General features: G+C 37.7%; 1 protein-coding gene across 3 annotated transcripts in view; it reads left to right on the top strand.

Annotated features, from left to right (window-relative positions):
• Positions 1-2,664: 2,664 nt before the first annotated feature.
• The window catches only part of YWHAQ (tyrosine 3-monooxygenase/tryptophan 5-monooxygenase activation protein theta), a 31,585-nt gene continuing 12,222 nt past the window's right edge, over positions 2,665-22,027 (top strand). The window contains exons 1-2 of one of the 3 annotated variants that reach the window (XM_074288108.1): positions 2,665-2,995; positions 4,009-4,434. In XM_074288108.1, the coding sequence (XP_074144209.1) occupies positions 4,141-4,434 (294 nt within the window). In that variant the 5' untranslated portion in view covers positions 2,665-2,995; positions 4,009-4,140. Of the gene's footprint in view, positions 3,088-4,007; positions 4,435-22,027 lie in introns of those variants that run through there. The other 2 variants (XM_074288110.1, XM_074288109.1) reach the window with 2 other exon arrangements.

The following is a 22,027-nucleotide window of genomic DNA, read 5'->3' as shown; positions in this document are numbered from 1 at the left end:
AGGAAGAAAGGAAAGGGCTGTAGGTAACATCTGTTTATTTGTTGTCTCCCCCATTAAAATGTGTGTTCCTTAAGTTCAAGAACCATTTTGGGGGGCCCCTCTTTTGATATTGAAGGTCTGGCACATAGTAGGTGTTTAATTAGTTCTTATTGACAAATATACAGATAATATCTGGGCATTCTGAATGAAAAATACTACTCAGATATTTATGAATATCTTTGTTTTTAAGCACATTTTAGATCTCAAACCGCATAATTATGTGATAGAGTTAGGACCCAGGACTTTTGCCACCAAATCCTCTGTTCCTTCCATATTACTTTCTAATTTTTCACAGAAAGGCTTCCTGACCTCCAGTCTTATGCCCTTTTTACTACAATATACTGCCTCCCTCTGCTTGAGCAGCAGGCCCTCTATCACATAAATACCTCTGGAATCCTATGAAGCCAGCACACCCACTATGACTGCCTCTGGTTCAGCCTCCTAACACTTGCTTAACAACCTCTGACACAGGCTCAGGCTTTCAGTGTTTTTACTAGTCCAATCTAGCTCTTATGTTAGCCTTGTTGAAATGCAATGGTTACACAGAAAGCATTTTATCTGACCTATCATGTCCCCTTCCGCATGCAAATTCTTTCCACTGGGATTTCTCAGGGTCCTGTTCTTGCCTAGTCTATACAACTATAAACACTTGTGTCTGAAGCCCTGCCCCAGGGATTCCAGGAATAACACCAGGGGCCTTATGTTCGGAAGGTCAGGACATTTTTACATGAAGTCATGCACTATGCCTCCATAAACTAAGTCTCTATTTCTTATCAAAATAGGAACTTTTTTCTCAAATGAAATTCTTACATTTTTGAGGATTTAGTATAGGTAAGGAATCGTGTGCTTATTATAAGGCTGTGCTTATTTCTGGAAAGGGTTTGGACATATTCCCATCCCTTCCTGGATTCAGCCCTTTCATTCTAGAGATTCTCCAAATATGTTGCATTCTGTTTTGGGAATTTAAAGTTCCTTCCTATTCCTTGGCCTTTAATAACCCACTCATTAGGGAATTCTAACTAACTAACAGGCATTTTCCAGCCCAAGCAACTTGCAAAGGCACCTTGCTGCATAATGTTCCTTACTTAGGAAGTGAAGGAAATATATTTTTCTATGTCTTCTTCCCCTATTAGATTGTAAATTGCTTGAGAGTAGGGACTGTCGTTCTTATTTGTGCCCCTATCATTCATCACAGTTCTTGGAATATGTGGTTAATAAATGTTTGTTGCATTGAATTAGAAAAGTTTTAAAAAGATGAAGACACTAGGGCTCAGAGGGAAATGCCCTCCAAGGTCACAGATAGGTGGTTCCTAACAGTGAGAGGTTCTTGAATTTTGGTGGTGTTCTTTCTGCTATCCACAAGAGGTGATCAGAGGTGGAAACCCAGAGAGCCCAGGAGAAGGAAGGGGGAAATGGAGGGGTGGTCTCTGAAATTCCAGCTCAAAAACTGTGGAAAATAGTAGACAACCTAGGTCTTGGTTATGGGGATTTCTTTGAGTGCCAGTTTCCCCTTTTGCAAAAGGCAGGTGTGGATTGGGGGGGAGGGAATGACATCACGTGTAAGATTCTTTCTAACTTAAAATTCAGTGATTGGCAAAAGTCCTGCTCAGGGACTTTTTGTCTTTCCTCTGTCTCCCCTGCTAGTGCCTTTCCTTTCAGGCTGCCCTGGGTTATTTTCTTTGATGACCAACGTACTGGTTTCCCTATTAGAATGTAAACACCTGAAGAGGAGAGATTGCTTCCTTCTGGGCATCCCTGCCGGGCCCAAGAAGTTAGCCATTTACTAGATGCTTATTGATGAAAGAGACCTTGGCCATCAGCTATTCCAACCTCCCTCGTTTTATCTGCCAAGAATCAAGGCTCAAAGGCAAAGGTCACGCAGATTGCTGCGCTCTGTGGCTTTTAGTCTGACCCTTCCTTTTTGGACAAAGCTTCTACAGTAGTTGGCCTTTTCTTTCTCCGGCTCCTTTCACAGATGGGGAAACCGAGGCAAACAGGGGGAAGTGACTTGCCCAGGGTTCCACCGCTAGCGCGTGCCAAAGGTTTTTATTACGCTATCTTTTGAGATGAGAATGTTTGAGAAACCAAAAACTAGTATCCTTCTCTAGCTTGCGGAGGGCGTGTGGAACTTTTTAAAGCTAGAGTTTAACCGGTAAAAGCCTCTCTTAAGCCATTTTGCTTCGGTTTTCTGGTAACTAATTGCTTTCATAATAGGGATGCGATTATTCCTAATTCGCAGCCCCAATCGCATTCTTCGGTGGGAGGATGGGATGGGGGCTTGGGGACGGAGTGGCTGAGGCCGCACGGAACCCGGGGTAGCCTTTGTCAAGACTAAGGGAGGGTGGGCGGAAAGCAGCCGATTATGTCACCTCATCCCAGAGCTGCACAGCACAAGTCGCAGCCGCTCCAGGACCAGCTAAAGCCGCAGTGGAGCCGAACGGCCCAATGCAGCAAGAGCAGCTGCAAGGGAAGCATACGTTATTAGTCGCCCCAAGTAGAGGTCCAGAGAGCCCAACGCGGTCTCGTGCCGCACCCAAGCTGAGTGAGAGAAAGGAGGGGGTTGTAACTTCATCGCCATGGCAACAGTGACGTGATTTTACCCTGGATCTAATTGGAGGAAACCCCGTGGCCGAAGCCGCAGCCTACCGGCCAACCAAACTTGCGGGGCCTGACCCACCCTCCTTCCCTCCACTCCTTCCCCACCCAACCCCACCCCGCCCACTCCCCCATCCACCCCCCCCTCCTTCCGCGCGCTCCAGCTCGATTGGTCAGCAGCTGGAAAGGAGGCGGAACGGGCAGCGGAATGGCCGCGCCGCATTGGGCCGCCGCGGGCAGTGGGCTTGCCTCCGCGCCCGCCCGCCTCTCAGCGCTCGGGGGTAGGGTGAGACGGGGAGGCTCCTTCGCCAAAGCCTAAAGCGGATCAAAGTAGGGGCGATCGGAGGCGGTGAAGGTGAAGGTGAGAGCTGGTGGGCGGGAATGGCCGCTCCCGGCCGGGACCCTTTTCCAGGTCTCCGTCCGTGGGAAGGGGTGACCGAGACCGGCAGGGAGGTCAGGGAGTATCCTCTAGGTCTTCTCTGGAGGGTAGGGAGGTGGGGGGTAGGGGTGGGGTGCGGCACTAACCGCCACCGCATCCATTTTGTGCTTCCTGGAAAGGAACCGAGGCTGAGCCCGGGGACCAGGGAGCCCCCTAAGGTAGCGGCATGACTGGCCCTTTCCCACCTAGCGGGCGGGGCACATCAGCTCAACCTCGGTGTCCGGGAGGGTGGCCGCCGCCCCGGACCCTTCCCGGTCCGCTCGCCCGCCCGCGCGCGCGTCCTTCCCCGCCCCCTCCCTCGGCCCGCCCTCCCCTCCTCCCGTTCCGTTGCCGCCTTCTGCTTTCCTCCCCCCCCCCCCCATTTTTCAATTCAATCTCTCCGCGCTCCCCGAGCTCGCTTTGGGGGAATACAAATACGGCCCCTGCCCTCGGGGAGTTCCCCCCCTCCACCCATTAGTTGCGTCCCTCCTTCCCCGGCCTCCTTATCCCACCCCTTGGATTTTTCTAGGGGAACCAATGGAGCAGGTCCCGAGAGAGCATTTCCTCCTTACAGGGGAGAAGGGCGGGGCTGGGGGCCTCGGAGAAGTCGGGGTTTCCCCTCCAGGGGCCCCCCTGCAGCTCGGGCAGTCTGGGTCACACACCCACCCACACCCCCGCCCCTTCCTAGGTGCTTGGGCGGTGGGTGTGGCCGGGGCGGGCTAGGAAGGGCGGGGCTTCGGTTACCGGCCCGGGAAGGGGGCTGGGAAAGCGCTTCAGAGACAAAAGGCGGCTGGAGCAGCCCAGGTTGGATGCCCGAGGTGCTGGACGGGGAGGAGGACGGATTGTCTGGAACTGTCGGCGCCTCCTCTTTTGCTCCTCTTTCCCCCCCTCCCCTCCCTTTTCTCTGGCTCTCTCAAGCAGCCTTTCCTTCTCCATCTCCTCCCTCCACCTTGTAGGCTTTTGAGGACTCTTCCTGGTCGGGGTCGAATCTCCTCCTGCCCTCACCCTCGTTGCCCCTTCTCCCACTCCTCGAGAGTCCTGCTGCCGCCGCCGCCACTGCCCTCACTCCCACCTGAAACCTGCCCGCGATGGAGAAGACCGAGATGATCCAGAAGGCCAAGCTGGCCGAGCAGGCCGAGCGCTATGACGACATGGCCACCTGCATGAAGGCGGTGACCGAGCAGGGGGCCGAGCTGTCCAACGAGGAGCGCAACCTGCTCTCTGTGGCCTACAAGAACGTCGTGGGGGGGCGAAGGTCAGCCTGGAGGGTCATTTCCAGCATCGAGCAGAAAACCGACACCACTGACAAGAAGATGCAGCTGGTCAAGGACTATCGGGAGAAAGTGGAGTGTGAGCTAAGGTCCATCTGCACCACCGTACTGGTGAGTCCGGCTCCTCTGCCTTAGCGAGGGGGGGGTGGGGCAGAAGAGGGGCTGTTAGAAGCCAGGGCTGATCCTCTTGCCTCATTCCCCATTCCTTAAATGAGAAACATAGTACCGCCTTCTAAAAGGAAAATGGAAGCCTGCATTTACTAACTCTGAGCAAAGTCCTCCTGCTGGTGGATTTGGAATTTATGCTAGGTGGCTCATTTCTGGTTCCCTAATATATGTCAGTACTTAAACTCAAATTGATTTTTAACAAACTTTTATACAATGTACCTACTAAAGTGTTCCTCTGTGGAAAAGATTTAAAAACAATTAGGATTTCCTTTTTACATGTCTAAATGACTCCTTGGCTTGGTAGCATACTTTAAAAAATAAGCAAGAGTTGTTATTAAAAATAACAATATAAAAACCCATCACTCAAGCCTAATACCAGTGTACCGATTTAATCTAAGTGCAGTTTGAAGATTTTTCTCTGAAATAGAGGCCTTTCAAATATAGAAGTTTCACAGTTCTCAGTGTTATATTTCTGCTGTGAAGGAAAGGAATAATTGGCACAATTTGCAAATTCTAAAATGACTTCAACAAAATGTGTAAATGTAGAATACAAACACTGGGGTTTTTGATGAGGGTGAAGAGATCTATTTTACAGTGTGTGCACACACACACACAAAAACGACACCAGTTAAATAAACTTCATAAAACTTTGACTTTTCAAACTGTTTACATTTTATTAAAGGAATCTAAAGTTTTGCTCTTGACACATTTTAAAAATAAGAGTTTAATATATAAAACTGAATTTTGAAGTTCAACAAAGATGGAAAAAATACATTTAATGCCATAGAAGCAAAGCAACAAATTTTATTTTGGGCGGTATCAGTTTTAGCAGTTTACTAACATTTTCATGCAGTTGCCTTAATTTAACTGTGATCTGCTAAAATGGAATCACTTCTGGCAAGCAGTAGATTAAGGGAAGCTTTCCAAACTTTTAAACTGTTCTGCTTTAGAGTGGATATGTTGGGTGGAGTGGGTGACTACTGTGATTCAGCTACTGACAGATAACATTTTTAGCTTTGTCATTGCATGTACAGAATTTTACTCTTGATCACTAAGGTATGTTTTTTTAAGTTAGTATAACATTGTATATTATAAAATCCTTCTAAGATGCCTGCTAATTTGTGAGGCAAAAATCTATAAGCTTTTTATTTGTATTTTTTTACACATTTGATTTTGTGTTTTTTGCTGCTTTTTGACTTATGTTTTTCATTCTTCTACTTAGCTCTCCTTAATGTATTTGCTTTTTCAAAGCAAAAATGGTTCTGGACTTTGGGCATCCACCAATGCATGTTGAAAGTAGGCATGGATATTGACTGAGTTCAAGAACTTGGTGTGCTCTGATATATTACTGGTTTGGGACTTAAGAAATTGGTGTTCACATCTTAGTCCTTCCATTTGTTAAGCTATGTGATCTTCATCAAATCACCTTGCTAGGCCTCCAGTTCCAAATCTATAAAATGAAGATGTTGAACTAAATGATTAATCCATGCCACTTTGTGGATATTTTAAATAATTGCTGATTGACACTTTTTAGCTCTAATAAAGTCTTAATAACTTAACTATTTTTGAGGATTTAGCACATTTATACACTCTTCTTATAATCCTGATTACTCAGAAAGTTGAGACAATAGCTGTGCTAAATTAAATTAAATTAAATTAAACTAAATTAAATTAAATTAAAGTCCAATGAACTGTATATGTATAGCTCTTGAAATTTTGGCACTTAAGAGTTGTAGAGAAAATGGTACAGTGGATAGAACACCAGACTTGAAATCAGAATCAAGGTTTGATTGGCACCTGAGAGAGAGCCTAATAAAGCTGAGACAAATTGTTTTGCCTCTGTAATTCTTAGTTTCCTCCTGTGTAAATTGAGGGTGATATTTGTATGACTTATCTCACAGGCTTGTTTTCATTAAAAACTCTGGATCTGATATGAATATGAGTAACTTTTTTGAGGGATGGTGATTCGTCAAAAGTAATTAGAATGGGGTCATGCATATATTCCTCATTTATGTCTTGTTTTTATGGGTTAGTGTGATTTGAAAGAGAGTTAAGTGTCTTAAATTAGCTTTAGAGTGTAATAGTTCTTTGTGCCCAGTTCTGCTGGAAAGGCTTGGAATTGAAGGAGATGATTACATATAAGGGAGTTAAGAAAAGAGAAGAAAGAGAGAGAAAGAAAAGAGAGAGGGAGGAAAGAGAGGAGAGACAGAAAAAAGAGGGAAAGACAAACACCCAGAGAGAGTCAGAGAGAGACAAAGAGGGAGAGACAGAGACAACAGAGAAAGAAAGAATGAAAGAAAAGTATATGGTTGCTGAGATTGTGAGGTAATGACTTAATTGTAAACTGGTAAAGATTTTTATTGAAAACATTGATATGGAGCAGCTAGGTGGCGCAGTGGATAGAGCACCAGCCCTGAATTCAGGAGGACCCAAGTTCAATTCTGGTCTCAGACACTTAACACTTCCTAGCTGTTGACCCTGGGCAAGTCACTTAACCCCAGCCTCAGGGGAAAAAAAAAGAAAGAAAACATGCATATGTTTTATGCTGTAGTTCAGAAATAATTTTATTAAATTTATGTATGAGCTGAGTAGACTAGTAAAATAATGCAGATGTTAGTAAATTGGCTAAGGGAGGTTTATATCATGAATGTAGAAGTGACATGAAAATGGTTTCAAGTTTATGCATGAAAAAAGGTAAAATGGAGAGTATAATCTAGATGATATTAGTGTTTATTATAGTATGAGGGAACTCTTGTGAAACTTCCTTAATATCTATAAAATGAGGCAACCGTATGAGAACATAGGATTTAGAACTGGAAGGACCTTAAAAATTAGCTAGTTACTTCTTCTATCAGAGACCTTTAGTTGCCTCATCTGAAAAATAAGGGATTGTACTAGTTAATCTAAATCTTTGGGTTCTCTCTAGTTCTTTTTGGTTCTAGTAGTATTCCAAATATTATCACTGCCTAAATGTTCCTATTTTAAAAAGCATAGTAAGATGTTTCCTAGAATTAATGGGAAGTTAATGAAAGATTTGAAGTAGATTATAATTATGTGAAATAGTTGAAGATGAATAAATTTAGGAAGGATTAGGATCAAATCAGTTGGTAAAAGTGGGTCTGGATAATTTCAGGAATTAATGTAGTCCATTTGGAGTAAAGTGATTAAAAAGGCTTTTGGTTTGCTCATTTATTGCTGAGGAAATCACAACCAAGCTGTTCAACCTTGGTTGGGGGGGGAGAAGGGGGAAGAGTGGCTTCACTTGAGCCCTCCCCTAATCTACTTTTATCCCAACCATTCCAAAGCTTTTCTCTTCAAACTTCCCATCCTACACTGAAAATTTCCAAAACCACATACTTTTCTGAAAAAAAAAAAAAAAAAAGTGTATTTTTTCTTTCAGCTCTTTTATCCTATTCTGTAACTCAAAACTCCTTGATATTGTTCTCTATTTCAGTCTTTGAAAAGGTTTCTCTTCTAAGGCCAACCTACTCTATACCCCAATCCCATTCCTTCCCTAAGCAGAGTTGCCCTTAAATCATTCTTTTTTTTATATTCTAACTGGACTGAATTCTTCCTTTTGTACTGATCATCTTGTACCTGGAATGGGCTCCTTTCTCACTTCTCTACCTCTTAAAATCTTTAGCTTCCTTCAATGTTTAGCTCAAGTTAAACCTTCTAGATGAAGCTTTTCTTTGCCATCATCACTCTTCTTTTAAGTCCTTAGTTTTTTGTGCCTTTCACCCAAAATTATCCCAAATCTATTTTGTTGTATATTTTGTATATAACTATATATACTTAGTTTCTAGACTATATATATATGTATGTATATATGATAATATATATTTATACTTTATACATATATAATTATAGATAACCATACATACTTATTTTCTAACTATATATACTTATTTTCTACAATCTGGTTAGATTGTAAACTCTAGAGCAACAACTTACACTTTTGTCTGTGAGCACCTGACAGTATCTGGCACTCATGGTGCTTAAAATAAATGGCTTGTTTGTTGCCTACCAATATCCCCAAGTCTTGCCCCTTTCTTAAATCTTCACTTGGCCATAACATCTTAAGCTATCATCCTATATCTTGCTTCCCTTTGACAAGCTAAACTTTTAGAAAAAGCTATCTATTCTTATTGCCCCTATTTCTTCTCTCTTCCCACATTTCAGCTGCTTGCATTATAGCTTCTGATTTCATCACCCAAATGAAATGAACTCTCTTCTAGGCTATTAATGATTCTTTAATCAACAAATACAACCTTGATTTCTCCTGATTCTAGTAACTAACCTCTGGGAATCCTCTTTTTCCTGAATATCCCTCTGTCCTTTGTTGGATTATCAATATCTTGTCCCCTGGCTGTGAGTAGACCTGGAGGCTGTGTTTTAGATCACTCTCATCTCATTTATTCCTCAGAGTTAATAATCTATTGAGATGGCCCCTAGATCTCTACGAGTAGTTCTAGTCTCTTAAACTCTTTCCTTCTATTTGTTATTTTGTTGTTTCCTTTGCATGGCTCTACTTGGGGTTTTCTTGGCAAAGATACTGGATTGGTTTGCCATTTCCTTTCCCAGCTCATTTTACAGAAGAGGAACTGAAGCAAATAGGGTAAAGAAACTTCAGGGTCACACAGCTAAGCTAGTAAAGTGTCATGAAGAACTTTGATGAAGAGGAGTCTTCCTGATTTCCAAATAGCTCTAATTACTGTGCCACTAGCTGCCCTTTTCCCTATCTTACCTATTAGAACTTTGTTATTTCCCTTTAAGGTACTGCCATTCTTTTAACCAGCTACCTAGTTTTGCAACCTGGGAGTAAACCTCTCCTTCACTCTTCTACTGTTTCTTCTACTCCTTCACTGTCCCTCACCTCACATATAAAATCAATTGCCATATTACATTTGATTCTGTATTTCTAACCCTTATCCCAATTCACATGTCCATCACCCTATTTTGGACCTTTATTAACTCCCACAGTACTGCAGTAGCCTCCCACTTGGTTTTCTCGCATCCAGTTTTTCCTTTTTCAATTCTATTTGTAAGTTACATTCTTAAAACACATCTGACCATGGCACTTCCTTGCTCAGAATTCCTCTGATATTTAAAGCCCTTCTCAGTTATGCTTCTTTCTGCCTATCTATAAGACTTGTAGGCTTATATCACTTCTTTACATATTCTGTGCTTTACATACTGACTTCTATTCACAAATATTTTATCTTTTCAATTCTGAGTCTTCAACAGAAGGTTCTTTAAAAGCTGTATTCAAGTGCTACCTTCTACATGAAGTCTCTGACTCCCCTCCAATTACTTTGTATTTCTTTTATGTTTTCTTATATGTGTGCATGATGCTTTGCCTATTGGATGTAATTTTTTTTAAGGCTGCAATTTACTAATAACAGGTAATAGACTTTTAAATTTAAGGTCTTACTTAGTCTGAGATGATCCATCCAATATTTTTTGTGGTTTGATTGGATAAGGTCAATTGGTAAAATGCAAATAAAATTTCCAGAATTTTGGCTTGAGGGATGTGGTAAAGAAATGAGAGGGTCTTGAGTACGTTTCATAATGATAAATGAGAGAGAAACATCAAAAGCTTTGGGGACAAGATTATCTTCTACATTTTGGAAATGCAAAACCCTGCAGTTGCATGCTCTAGCCAAAATTCTTTAAAAATCAGTGACTTAGAACCAGAATACCTTTGTTTCCTAAAATATCATTGCCTATGTGCTGTTTTAAGAAGCCTTTTCATTCTGAATACATTTAATTTGTTGCGATTGGAATTCCTTATGATTTTCATTATTCAATACATTATGGCTTAGGTATGATAAACTGTTTTCACATGGTTCATGTTGCTCAAGTTTAACAAGCAATTCATATAGACAAACATTAAAACAAAGGTTATGTTAAACTTGATAATTCACAGTCCTCTAATTTTAAAAATATGTCTTAAAAGTACATTCTGGGGGCAGCTTCATGGTACAGTGGATAAAAATAGCAGCCCTGATGTCTGGAGGACCTGAGTTCAAATGTGAACTCTGACAATTAACTCTTCCTAGCTGTGTGACCTTAGGCAAGTCACTTAACCCCAATTGCTTCAGCAAAAAGAAGAGAAGTACATAACTTTCTAGAATAATTAATGAGAACCTCTATATTAATAGAGAACCTTATCTCTAGAATTTGGGAGGAAAATATATAGACTGGTAGAGTAGACTAATCTACTATTACTACTAATCTGGTAGAGTGATCTAATAGTTCCTACTGTGTACAAAGCACAATAATAAAAGTCTCCTGACCGTTTTTGTTTTAGATTTTTAAGCTCCTTGAAGTTATGTTTAATTCTTTGTTGTCCTAAAATATATTAATATTACCCTTTACAGGCATTCAAAGTGTCAATTATTTTAATCAAAAGGGGACAGTTTTCAATTATACTGAACTCTTTTCGTTGTTTTCTACTAGATCTTTGCTGGCATTTTAGCCTTTTTTTAATAGAACTTTTAAAATTGCTATTTTTCGTGTTCTATCATTTATCCCTGGTGCACAGATCTAAGGAAAATGATTATTTCAGCATAGGTGCAAATATCCTTTGTCATGGTTTTTTATTTATTTTTGTTTATAATTTAAACAGAAAATCACAGGTTGACCAAATCATGTTTTTGTCTTACTAAGAATTCATTAGCAGTTTAAATTTGTAAATTGTCAAGAGGGTCATGAAGATACAAAACTGGACAATCAAAGTAGTAGAAAATGCAGCTGTATTGGAACCAATTCCATTTTGTGGAAATCAATGTATGTTTGTCTTAGACCCCAAAATAAAGAAATCTAAATATAAAAAGGACTAGACTAGCCTTCTTGTAGAGTGGTTTCATTTAGAAGATGGTATTTGAAACATGGATCTCCTCCTGTAAAGGTACTATAGTGAGTATGCTGTGTACTTATGTATTGTACTTCCATTGATAAAAAATGATTTAGTCAGGAGATGTGTACTTGGTCACATTAATTCTTTTAAATTACCATAAAAATCAATGGGACATAGTAGGTTGAGGGTGGGTCTTAAGAGTCAGAGAAAACTTAAGTTCAGCTCCTGTTCCTGATGCTAATATTTTGGTCAATTTCATCCTGCCAAATGTCTAAACCAGACAGTAGGCTAGGGAGGAGTTGCAGACTTTTATTGGGTTCACCCCTTTTCCAGTTCAGTCACTTCACTCTCCCCAAAAAAGATAGCATGATGATAAGCAGATGTAGGTAATGCTGAGTTTGTTTGTTTTTGTTTTCAAAGGAGCCAAATTCTTTATCTGTGGTTATACAATATTCCTTTCTTGACTATCAATCTTGGGATAAAACAGTAAATTTGAGCTCCAGTTGTTTTTATCTGAATTTCTATGGTTCAGTACTGTCAAACTGAATGTTTTAATAAGAATATAGGATGTAAGATTTCTGGGTGCCTCTGTGGAAATGAACTTGGGTTTTAAAAGATTGTATCACCAGATATCAGTCTAGATTCATTTTAAAGTACCTTATCACCAAAAAGTTAGAAATCTATTACCATACTCTCATTTTGGGAACTCAAAACTTCTCACTAGGGACTTTGAGCTTTGATTGGTGAATGTTAACTTTATTTTGACCAGATCTAGACCTAACCTCTCCCCTTCATTGGTATGGAAGTATCTTTTGGGTATACTGGGTTTGGGTATATTGGGAGGGTATACTTTTTATTCTGATAATTCATGATAGACATCACGAAATGCTGCCAATACTCTGAAGAAAATGTAGTAAAAACTAGTGGTTATCCAAGTTTAAAGTCATCATGAAAACCTGGAAAATTCTTAGTACCAACTAATAGGCCACATTGAAGGCATAGACAAAAGCCTACAACTTACAGAACTTATTTTTTTACAGTGATGTTAGTATGGATGCTGTGTGTCAGTTTCTGTCTCTGCAGCAGGGGCTGCTGAGGACGTTTATACCTCCTGAGGGGTTATGGCAAATGGGCTGAGGGGTGCAGACAGTGTGAGCTTTTGTTTTTACTATAGTCTGGCCCTCCAATAGTCTGAGGGGCAGTGAACTGGCCCCCTATTTAAAAAGTTTGAGGACCACTGTTAGAGATTCTATATTATGACACAGTAGTACTACCTTTCTAACAAGTTACTGTGCTAATAGATGAACACAAAGTTTCCTTTCTGTGCAGATGCTATCCCACATTAAAGAAGATAGTCTTTTTTTTTTTTTTTTTTTTTTTTTTTTTTTTTTTTTTTTTTGTAAATCTAGGTGTGTAGGGTAGGGAGGTAATAGTGATATGGGTTGACCAAAGAGGATGGATGAATGAGAAATCTCTTAGTCCTTTTTTTTTTTCGATGAACTGGTAGACACTAAAATAAATTTTTTTCTCAAATTGTATAGAATTATCCCAATTTCCTTTCTACTCAGAATTCTTAAGTACAGTGACTAGAATCATCACTTTAATTGATTATATGAATGAAAAGTAATCTGAACTATAAGATTTGAGAAATTCTTAGTTTGAGGCTAAAGTCTGGTCGACATTGGTCAAAATATTGTGTAAGACAGTTGTAAAATTCATATAGAAATGGATCCCTGCAGTCTGCATATTAGAATATCACACATCAACATCATCTATGTTCTATTATATTTTTATTTATTTTGTTAAACATTTCCCAATTGCATTTTTATCCCAGCTATTAAGAATTCTGTCCAAATGTTTAGTTTTCCACCTTTTCTTTGTCACCCAGACCTTTCCTATCGTTAAGATTTATTCAGAACATGTGATTCAAATCAGACATTTCTATGATTACCATGTTAAAAGTTAACTGAACTAGGAATAGTGCAGTTTTAAGGAGATTTGTATTGGTTAATATATATACCAAGAATTCACTTATTAGTTGATTTTTTTACTTCAATAGCTAGAGATGCTTTCCATTTTTCATGAGAAGCATTCCAAATAATCTTCTAATTAGGATATTTTAAAATACTTTTCTTTAATCTGGAAAACTATTAATTTTCAATCCTTACTTAGAAATGGTGGTTCTATTCTCCACTTTTCTCATGCATGGGGTGGGGTTTTTGGGTTTTGCCCATAGCAGTTTGTGAAGGGAATATATGTGCTAGTACTGGGGCCTGTATCAGTGAAGAGAATACCCACAGTGATCAAATCACAGATCCCTGAAGAACTGAAATATATTACTCACCAAAGTTGGTAACCTGCTGAAAGCTCTTTACTCATATGCAACCCTAATAAATGAGTAAGTTTGGGAATTTAAAGCTAGAAGAAAGTTGCTGCTTTCTAGAAAGGAAAACAGGATTTGAGAGGTTAGGTCACACAGATAGCAAAAGTAGGATTTGGCCCCATGTTGCTGACCACGAATCCAATGTTCTTTCCATTGTATACTATGGCCTCCTAGTTAATGCCAATTGAATAGTTAGTTTACCAGGTGTTCTGAACTATCAGCATAGAACTGCTTCCACATTTTTCTGTGGGAACAAACTTTCCAGATATTTTTATTATAGTGTGTCTCTTAATTCTAGCTGGTTTATGTTGGAAAAATTGTGCTAATTATCTGTAATCTGCATCTCTTGACTATTTGAAGTCAAGCTGCAGAAACAGTCCTGTCATTAAGAGATTGGAAATGTTCATGAACTTACTTGCCAAGAGAATTTACCAGTGAAGGTTAAGAGTTTGGAGGTAGATATTCAGAGCCAACTTTAAAGTGAATGGTAGAATAGATATAAAAGTTACAAAGGATTATAAAGAAGAAAAATCACCAGGGTTTGTGGTAGTATTATAAATATGTCTTTCGGAGTATGGTCTGACAGATTTGGAGAAGGATAAGAAGAACACAGTTAGCAGTGTGTTTTAATTTTTAAAAAAACTATTGGCCATTGGCTCGGTGGTGTGGTTGTTTGAGGATGAAGTAAACTATTTTTAGAACTTCACTGCCCTGTGTACACAACAAGATTCAAAGTAAGAGAAGTGTACGAAAAGTAGATGATGATGTTCAGTAATAGTGGTGGTATAATTATCGCAGATGTATCTCAAAAAGGAAACTTGGATTACAGCAATCTTTTGTATTTAGCTTTTGGTAGAATTCTTTCATTTTCGATTCTCAAATTAAGTCTTAACTTGATTTGTAAGGCTGAATTAATTGACAATCAATCCAATTTGTACGTTGCAGAAAATGGTGTTTTGAGAAAATTGAATAATACATAGGAAATGGTAGTAAAGAGTAAATAAGATCTTCTTACTTTTTAATGGTGCCTCTGACTAAAAGTTGAAAGAATTGGAATGTTCTTAATCTAAACATCTGAAGACATCCAGTGCCTCATTTATCTTTTGGGGAAGTGTTTAGTTTATCAAAATATGTGGAAGTGCTTGCATGAAAGAAAACCTTGTTTCAGTCATCAGAGCTGCTTCCTCCTACTAGATCAGAAGATCTTAAGTCTCGTGTTAAACCACAAACTTAATATTATATAATATTTTAGCACCTGTTGAATTTAAAGTGTACACAACCAATTGAATACTTTTCCATACAGTAGCATTCTTTTCTAGTCTATTAGAAGAATTTAAACTCCGTACTATGTTGCCAAACTAGACTTTGCCCTTCCCCACTCTCCTATCAATCTTGCTTGCCCTTTAAGGTTCAAATCAAATAACAACTTACTTATGAAAACTTTTCCTTTTTTTTTTTTTTTTTTGTTTTTTTTTTTTTTTTTGTTTCTCCTGTATCATGATTCCTGATAGTCTGCCTATCTATATGATTGTGTGTGTGTGTGTGTGTGTGTGTGTGTGTGTGTGTGTGTGTGTGTGTGTGTCCATAAGCAAGCTATCTCACCTATTCATTCCCTTAAGTTATGAACAAAGGCATGCTCTATTGTTGACTTTTATTGGTATTGCCCTGCAAGACACCTTTTTAGGTATTATCAGAGACTAATAAGACCTGAGTTTCAATAAATGTTGTGGAGTTTGTGGTCTAATAAAGAACTTAAAGAATATATACAATTTAACAAATACAAATTGAAATGTGAAAGTGCAAAAAAAGTACAGGGTGCTGTGAGTTCAGAGGTAGGAATGACATTTTCTCATTTGTTAGATAGCTAATTCCTTAAGTAGAGACTATGTCTTAACTCATCTTTGCTTCCTTCCTAGTACTTTGAACATAACAGACATTTCAAATATTTGTTAAATCAGATCCGAGATTGATAGACCAGGAATATATGTCCATGCTTAATCCCTAAGCACAGTGGGGAGTAATTTCCCTCCTGCTCTCTCCTAAAGAAAAATAAGAATATTTCTGCCTGTGGAATATTTTAATAAAGTGATTTTATTAATTTAGTTTTACTTAAGGTTACTTTTTGTATTTTAGGAATTAACATCAAACTCTTAAAATGTTTAAAGAAATAAGAAACTGAAGAGTAACTTGAGAAAAACTCTTTACAGAAAAATATAGCAAAACTTAAATGTTTTTGGATTTTTCCTTCAGTCTTAGTAGGGCTAGGAAGAGATTCTTTTTAAAGCATATTATTTTCATCAACTATCCATATCTAGTTTTTAAAATTCCTATTTATTTCACAGCCAGGATAGGTAGAGGTAGAACTTGTACCAAGGCCTTGCTGACCTAGAAACCAGTCTCTTAGACCACATTGTTTCTACTTGTAGGACTGCCTTTGTGGATGAGACTAGAAAAAATCCTGGGAGTCAGTTTCTGACAAAAATAAGCTATAATAACTAGTCTTTCCATATGGATTGACTTCTTTTATGGTACTTCTCACAAACTGGATAACATAGAATGCTCTATAACTGTTTTCGATCTAGTGTTTCTCTGTAATAACGGTATTTTTGTATTCTATTCTTAGTAATCTACATAGAGCAAGTAAAGGTTCTTAAGATTGGAATTTTATTGCAAATATAGTGGAACATCTTATTTACATGATTATCTGGAAAATCAGCCCCCTGATAGTTAAGATGTTAAAATGCTGCTTTCTATAATTGCAATGCTACTTTAGACTTTATTTTAAAAGGTAATCACTTATACACTTGGGAACATTATCTTAGAGTCCTTAGCTTAAGTGCCATCTTCTTCTGAAAGACGCTTTCCTGATTGTGTCTCCCCACAATTATTTTGTATTTGCTTTCATTAGATTTATATTCACTTGGGCGCACAATAGGTTGTAACAACTAGAGACCAGAAACAGTTTCATTTTTGTCTGTTTTTCTAGTGCCAGTCATGTAATAGCTTCTCAATAAACATTTATAAATTAATTATTCTTATGTAGTCTTTTCTTGGGGGGGGTCCAGCAAAACTTGACCCATATATACTAGGGTTAACAAAACATTGTTGACCTATTTTTAATTCTAATAACATCCTCACTATGACTTCAGGATGTCTGTCCAATTTAAGATTACTCATGACTAAACAAGTGTGTGACTTCCTTTGCAGCTTTTTTTTCCCTTTTAAGGAAAATGAACATTTTTATTTCCTCACTAGTTTTTTCCCTTTCCTTTGCAATAGCTAGGTACTGAATTCTTGAATGGCTTTTAAAAATAAAAGAGCTTTTAAATGTCAACTGTACAATGATAAACTATTCCATTATTTGCCCATTACATTTATTCTTTGGAACAATCGATTTTTAATACTGGCAGAGAAAATTTTGGAGTTTTGGATTGTTTTTGATGTGTACCAATAAATTCTGAAAAAAAGATACTGGAAACACCAATATGTTTTTATTTGGTTATGCTCTGGTCCTGAATTTCTGGTTCTGAATCAGAGAGAGAAGGTCCATCACCCTTGGCTTTTGCCATCTTATTTTCACCCAAATGCTACAGAGATATTAGAGTAAAGCTGGAAGCTTTTTTTCAGAACTCCATTCATTATGAAACAAAGATGAGACTCTTCTTTAACTTTAACTTTTTCACTTTAACTATCTTTAGGTTCATTGCCTACCTGTTTTGTTTAAGATGGAACAATAGAGGGTAGTTCTACGCCTTGTATGTTACTGTAGTCCTTTTTTTAATATATACTTCCCCTTCTCCCACCCTCAACAACATCAATAAACAGCAGCATTTTCATATTTTGTGGTGGAGAGCTATCTTATGATATGACTTCTAGCTGAAGTAGCAAGAAACGGGAAATAATATGTCATAGAATGACAGAACACTATAGCAATTTCAACTACCACAGGAATTTAGCACTTTACAGGGAACTGTTGTGTGCTACTATTAAGAATTATTTAATATTTTCTTAACATATGTTTGATTTATTTTAACCATTTTTGATTTTAAAAAAAAAAAAAGCTTTATAAAATATATCACAGGTGTACTTGCTTTATTAAAAAAAGGTTGTCCCCTAGAAATAAAACCTTTTGTTGTTGGCTTTGGGGTCGCTGAAGGAGCTGAACCATGGACCTTACTGATTGTGGTTAGCTTCCTTCCTGAGAATTCCAGCTTTTCTCAGTATGCTTTGTCTTGGGGCACAGGAATTTCTTTCACTACTGTTTTCTAAATTTAGTTGATTAAAACCCAAAGTTGAAACACTATAATAAGCCTACTAATGTTATTGGTCCCTGAATCTGTTTGGCTTTCTTCCAGAGATGGGGCTAGTCTAATCCCTAAATTGCATTTTCTCCACTAGTGTTACTTACTATTAGACAATTGATTATTTCATTCTAACATCTACTCCCCTTTTTCCCATTCACTTTCACCAAATCTTTAAAAGTTCCCCCAATTTACCTATGCCATATGATCCTCCCAAGGCTAAAAATCCACCCAGTGGTAGTAGTTCCCTAAAAAAAAGGGAGAAGGGGGTTCAATACTGATTTGGAATCCTCCCACTTGTGCAAATATTCTGAATCTATTTTGCCTGTTCTATGTAAACACTCAAAACATTATCCAGATTAGCAAGCTTTGTGTGCTCCATCCACATAACTGCATTACAATTTCACATATACTCCTGGGTTTTTGATCTTTTTTGTGTCATCTATTTCAATGATGAGGTAAAGCCTATGGACCCCTTCCTATAATGTTTTTACTTGCATAAAATAAAATATATAAGATGACAAAGGAAAGTAAGTACTTTGAAATCAACTTATCAAAAAGGATCCTCAGTGATCTTTTCTGGTCTTCTCATGATTCAGGTAGGGAAATTGAGGCCCAGAGAAGGGAAGTGGCCTATCCAAAGGTCATACAGGTGGCAAGTTCCATCATCTCAAAATTGTAAAAATAAAGACCTGAAGGAATCAGGTTATACTTAAGTCTAAAATATTGCAAGGGTATCATTATAAATATAATTTCCATGGCTTTGCCCTGTGGAACAGGTAACTCTGGGGGTTATTAAGATGTGGGATTATTGACTAGCCCCACACTGTTGTGCTTTTTAAATTATTCATCTTTTTATAATTCTCACTCTTGCTATCAGTGTTATCTTTTTGCTCCTTCCTATCTTTGTCCCTATAAATAACAACTTTTTTGATCTTTTAATTTTCTGTGAGTTTGTAAATAAGATTACCAAGTTTGTAAGAATTGGGTATAAAGTAACTAAATATTCCTGAATCAGGTTTCTTGAGTAAAAGCATGTGAGCTTTTATTAATACATGGACTTAAAATGATATCTCTTAGCTACTTAGACCTCTGCCATTTACATGGCTTTTTTGCTAGCATTTCTGGAATTTTCCATCTTTGCTATTAATAGCAGTGATGAAGTGGTACTTTTGAGCTGCCTCTGCCAGGTCTTTCCTCCTCTCCGTATAGCTCTATTCTATTTAGGTTTGTGGTCTGTTTCTCTTAGGTCTGCATACAGAGATCTTTTTCAGCCTACTTTTCCATTTCCTAAAGAGCATGATTTTTAACAACAGTTGACCACTATAGGTTTGTCCAATCTCTGTTAAAAAGAGTTCTTTGTCTATTGAAATGCCTTTGTGTACATGTGTACTTTTTAAATGCAAATATCATGACAGAATCCTAGTATTAAAATGTCCAGGTTTCAGCTTACTAACTTTGTGATCCTTGGCAAATCTCTTCTGAGCCGGTTTCTAATCTGCATCATCAACTTCAGTATTGACAGAAAATATTTGTAAACCTTTCAATCTTTTTTTTGTAATATAAATATGACTGGATGACCTTTTGTCCTAAATAGCTGTCAATTCTGTTATCCAGTGCCAGTGATAAAGATGTCATGTTAAGATTTTTGGGTTGTCTAAGTAAGTTATTTAAGTAAGATCATATTTTTGAGGTTAGTTTTATTTTGAGTTCTTCAAACAAGTTGTTACACAGATGAAGAAATTGAGGCTTAGAAAGGGTCACTTGACAGAGGTCATACAACTTAATAACTAGCTTTATTTAGGGCTTTAAGTTTTTTTTATCTCATCTGTGCTCACAAGAACCTTTTTTAGTGTAGCGGCTTTTATTATTTCCATTTTAGAGTTGAAGAAACTGAAGCAGAGCAAAGTTACATATCTAGTAAAGTTCTTAGGCTGAATGCAAAAAACAGATCTTTATGATCAAAAGTTCAGATAAAGTACTATCCAATAATACCCAGCATTTATTTCCATCTTATATATAAGTAAACTGAGGCACAAAGAGGTTTAAGTGATTTGCTCCAGGATTACAGATAGTAAATGTATTGGCTAGATTTGAACTTTGTGCTTTCTGACACCCAGATCAATTCTATATCCACTAATTGCCTTTTATAGTTTCACTTGTTCTCATTCTCCAGAATTTAACAACATTTCTTTTAGCATCTAATCTTAAATTAAGGCTTACAAAACTACAGCTTCTTTAAGCATCAGTTCAGTATAATTAGTTGATTTCCATATTGTGGTTAGCATATTAGTGCTGTTCTGATGTGAATATAAAATATATTCTGTGAATAATAAATAGTGTATTTAAATAGTTTCTATTTCGTCTTTTGAATGTGATCATCTAAAAAGGTTTATAAAATTCAGACTTAGAAACTCTAGAAGTATCACCTTATGGCCATTAAATTGACAACCATGTTAAATGATAGGAAAATTGAATGTTAACGACTGTGGGAAAGCAGGCATGCTAATTAATTCACTGTTGGGAGAGCTGTGAATTGGTCCAACCATTTTTGAAGACAATTTAGGTAGAGTGAAATAAACAACCAGAACACTTTACAGTGGCTCTTAACAGAGTATTTGAAAAGGAAGGTGAAGCTTGAATAAATGAAAAGCCAGTTGTGGTCTTGGAAAACATAATGAAACCTATTTCCTTGCTATTGAGTGTTGCACTGTCCATGAGATCATAATTTTTGTGTTTTTGCTTAATTGTCTTCCTTTGTAACAAGGAAGGATTCAATCTGGAGGAAATACGCTCTTCCCCCCCCCCCCTTTCCCCCAGAACAGTTAACGGGATTGCAAAAGGCCTAGATAAAACAGCTTTTTAAAGTTGAAATTATGTGACAAGTTTATAAAAATCATTTGTATTCTTTGTACCCCAAGGAGATTGTTGAAAAGAAAAAAAGATGACAGTATTTTTATTTTTAAGAGGAGGAACCCAGCAGTGCTTAAAAATAAAAATACTGTCATCCACTTGAGAACTGGGGGGTCTTAGAGCTTAGAATTCTATTTAAACTCTTGACTCTTGACTGGTTATTGTAGCTTAAATTAAGGGGGATAAGGTCATTGTGATAAAGTGGAATCTGTTATATTATTAAATTATGTCCAGGCTTCTAACTTTGATTTTTATGTTTTGGGGGTAGATGACTTTATAAATAATCTGGGGTGTTTTGATCCCCCCCCCCAGTATTCCTGAATATACTGCTACAAGATCTTCTAATTTTTGTGAATTATTTTGAAGGGAAAATAAAGACAGAATAATACCACTAAAGGGGGGATCCAAGACTTTTGACTTGAATGAAGTTGTCCCACCTCTTTACTGCTTGACAACGGTTTTCAGGAAATTCAACTAGGATTCCCTAGTTTTAATCTCCTGTGTTACCTACCTCCAAGAGGTTTGGAGCTTAGAACATTCAGATACTTGAAGTAAAGTAAGCTTTGAGTACCAAGTGAAATACCATAAATTTGTTTGAAGCCTATATCCTTGAGTACCAACATTTTCCCCTTGATAGTCAATTTCATTAATGTTCTCCCAAACTCTTATTTTCAAAAAAAGAAAATATTTTATTGAGATCTTAATGTTACCTTCATGGAGTTAAAAATAGGAGAGGATTTAATGAAAATACTGTTTACTCCATAGTACCAGCACTATTTTGAGATAGGTAAAAGGATTTCTTATAACAAATGACTTTCTGACCAGCCTCCAATTCCAGTTTGATATTTTTATAAATATAGTATACAACAAACATTAACTTTCCAGAAACATTTTACCAGTCAGTAGTAAGATCTTTTTTATCCATTGTAAAATAAGGTTTCATTTAGCAAGATTTTTATGTTTTTATGAATTTTTTCTTTTTTTTTTATGTTTGGAGCACAGCATGGTCTTCAGAATTTTTCAGCATTTAGCTTCCGTTATTTTGTGATATATATTTGTGATAGTTATTTTGTATAT

Source organism: Sminthopsis crassicaudata, chromosome 2, assembly GCF_048593235.1.
Source record: "Sminthopsis crassicaudata isolate SCR6 chromosome 2, ASM4859323v1, whole genome shotgun sequence".
NCBI lineage: Eukaryota > Metazoa > Chordata > Mammalia > Dasyuromorphia > Dasyuridae > Sminthopsis > Sminthopsis crassicaudata.
This window is presented reverse-complemented; position numbering and strand designations above follow the sequence as displayed.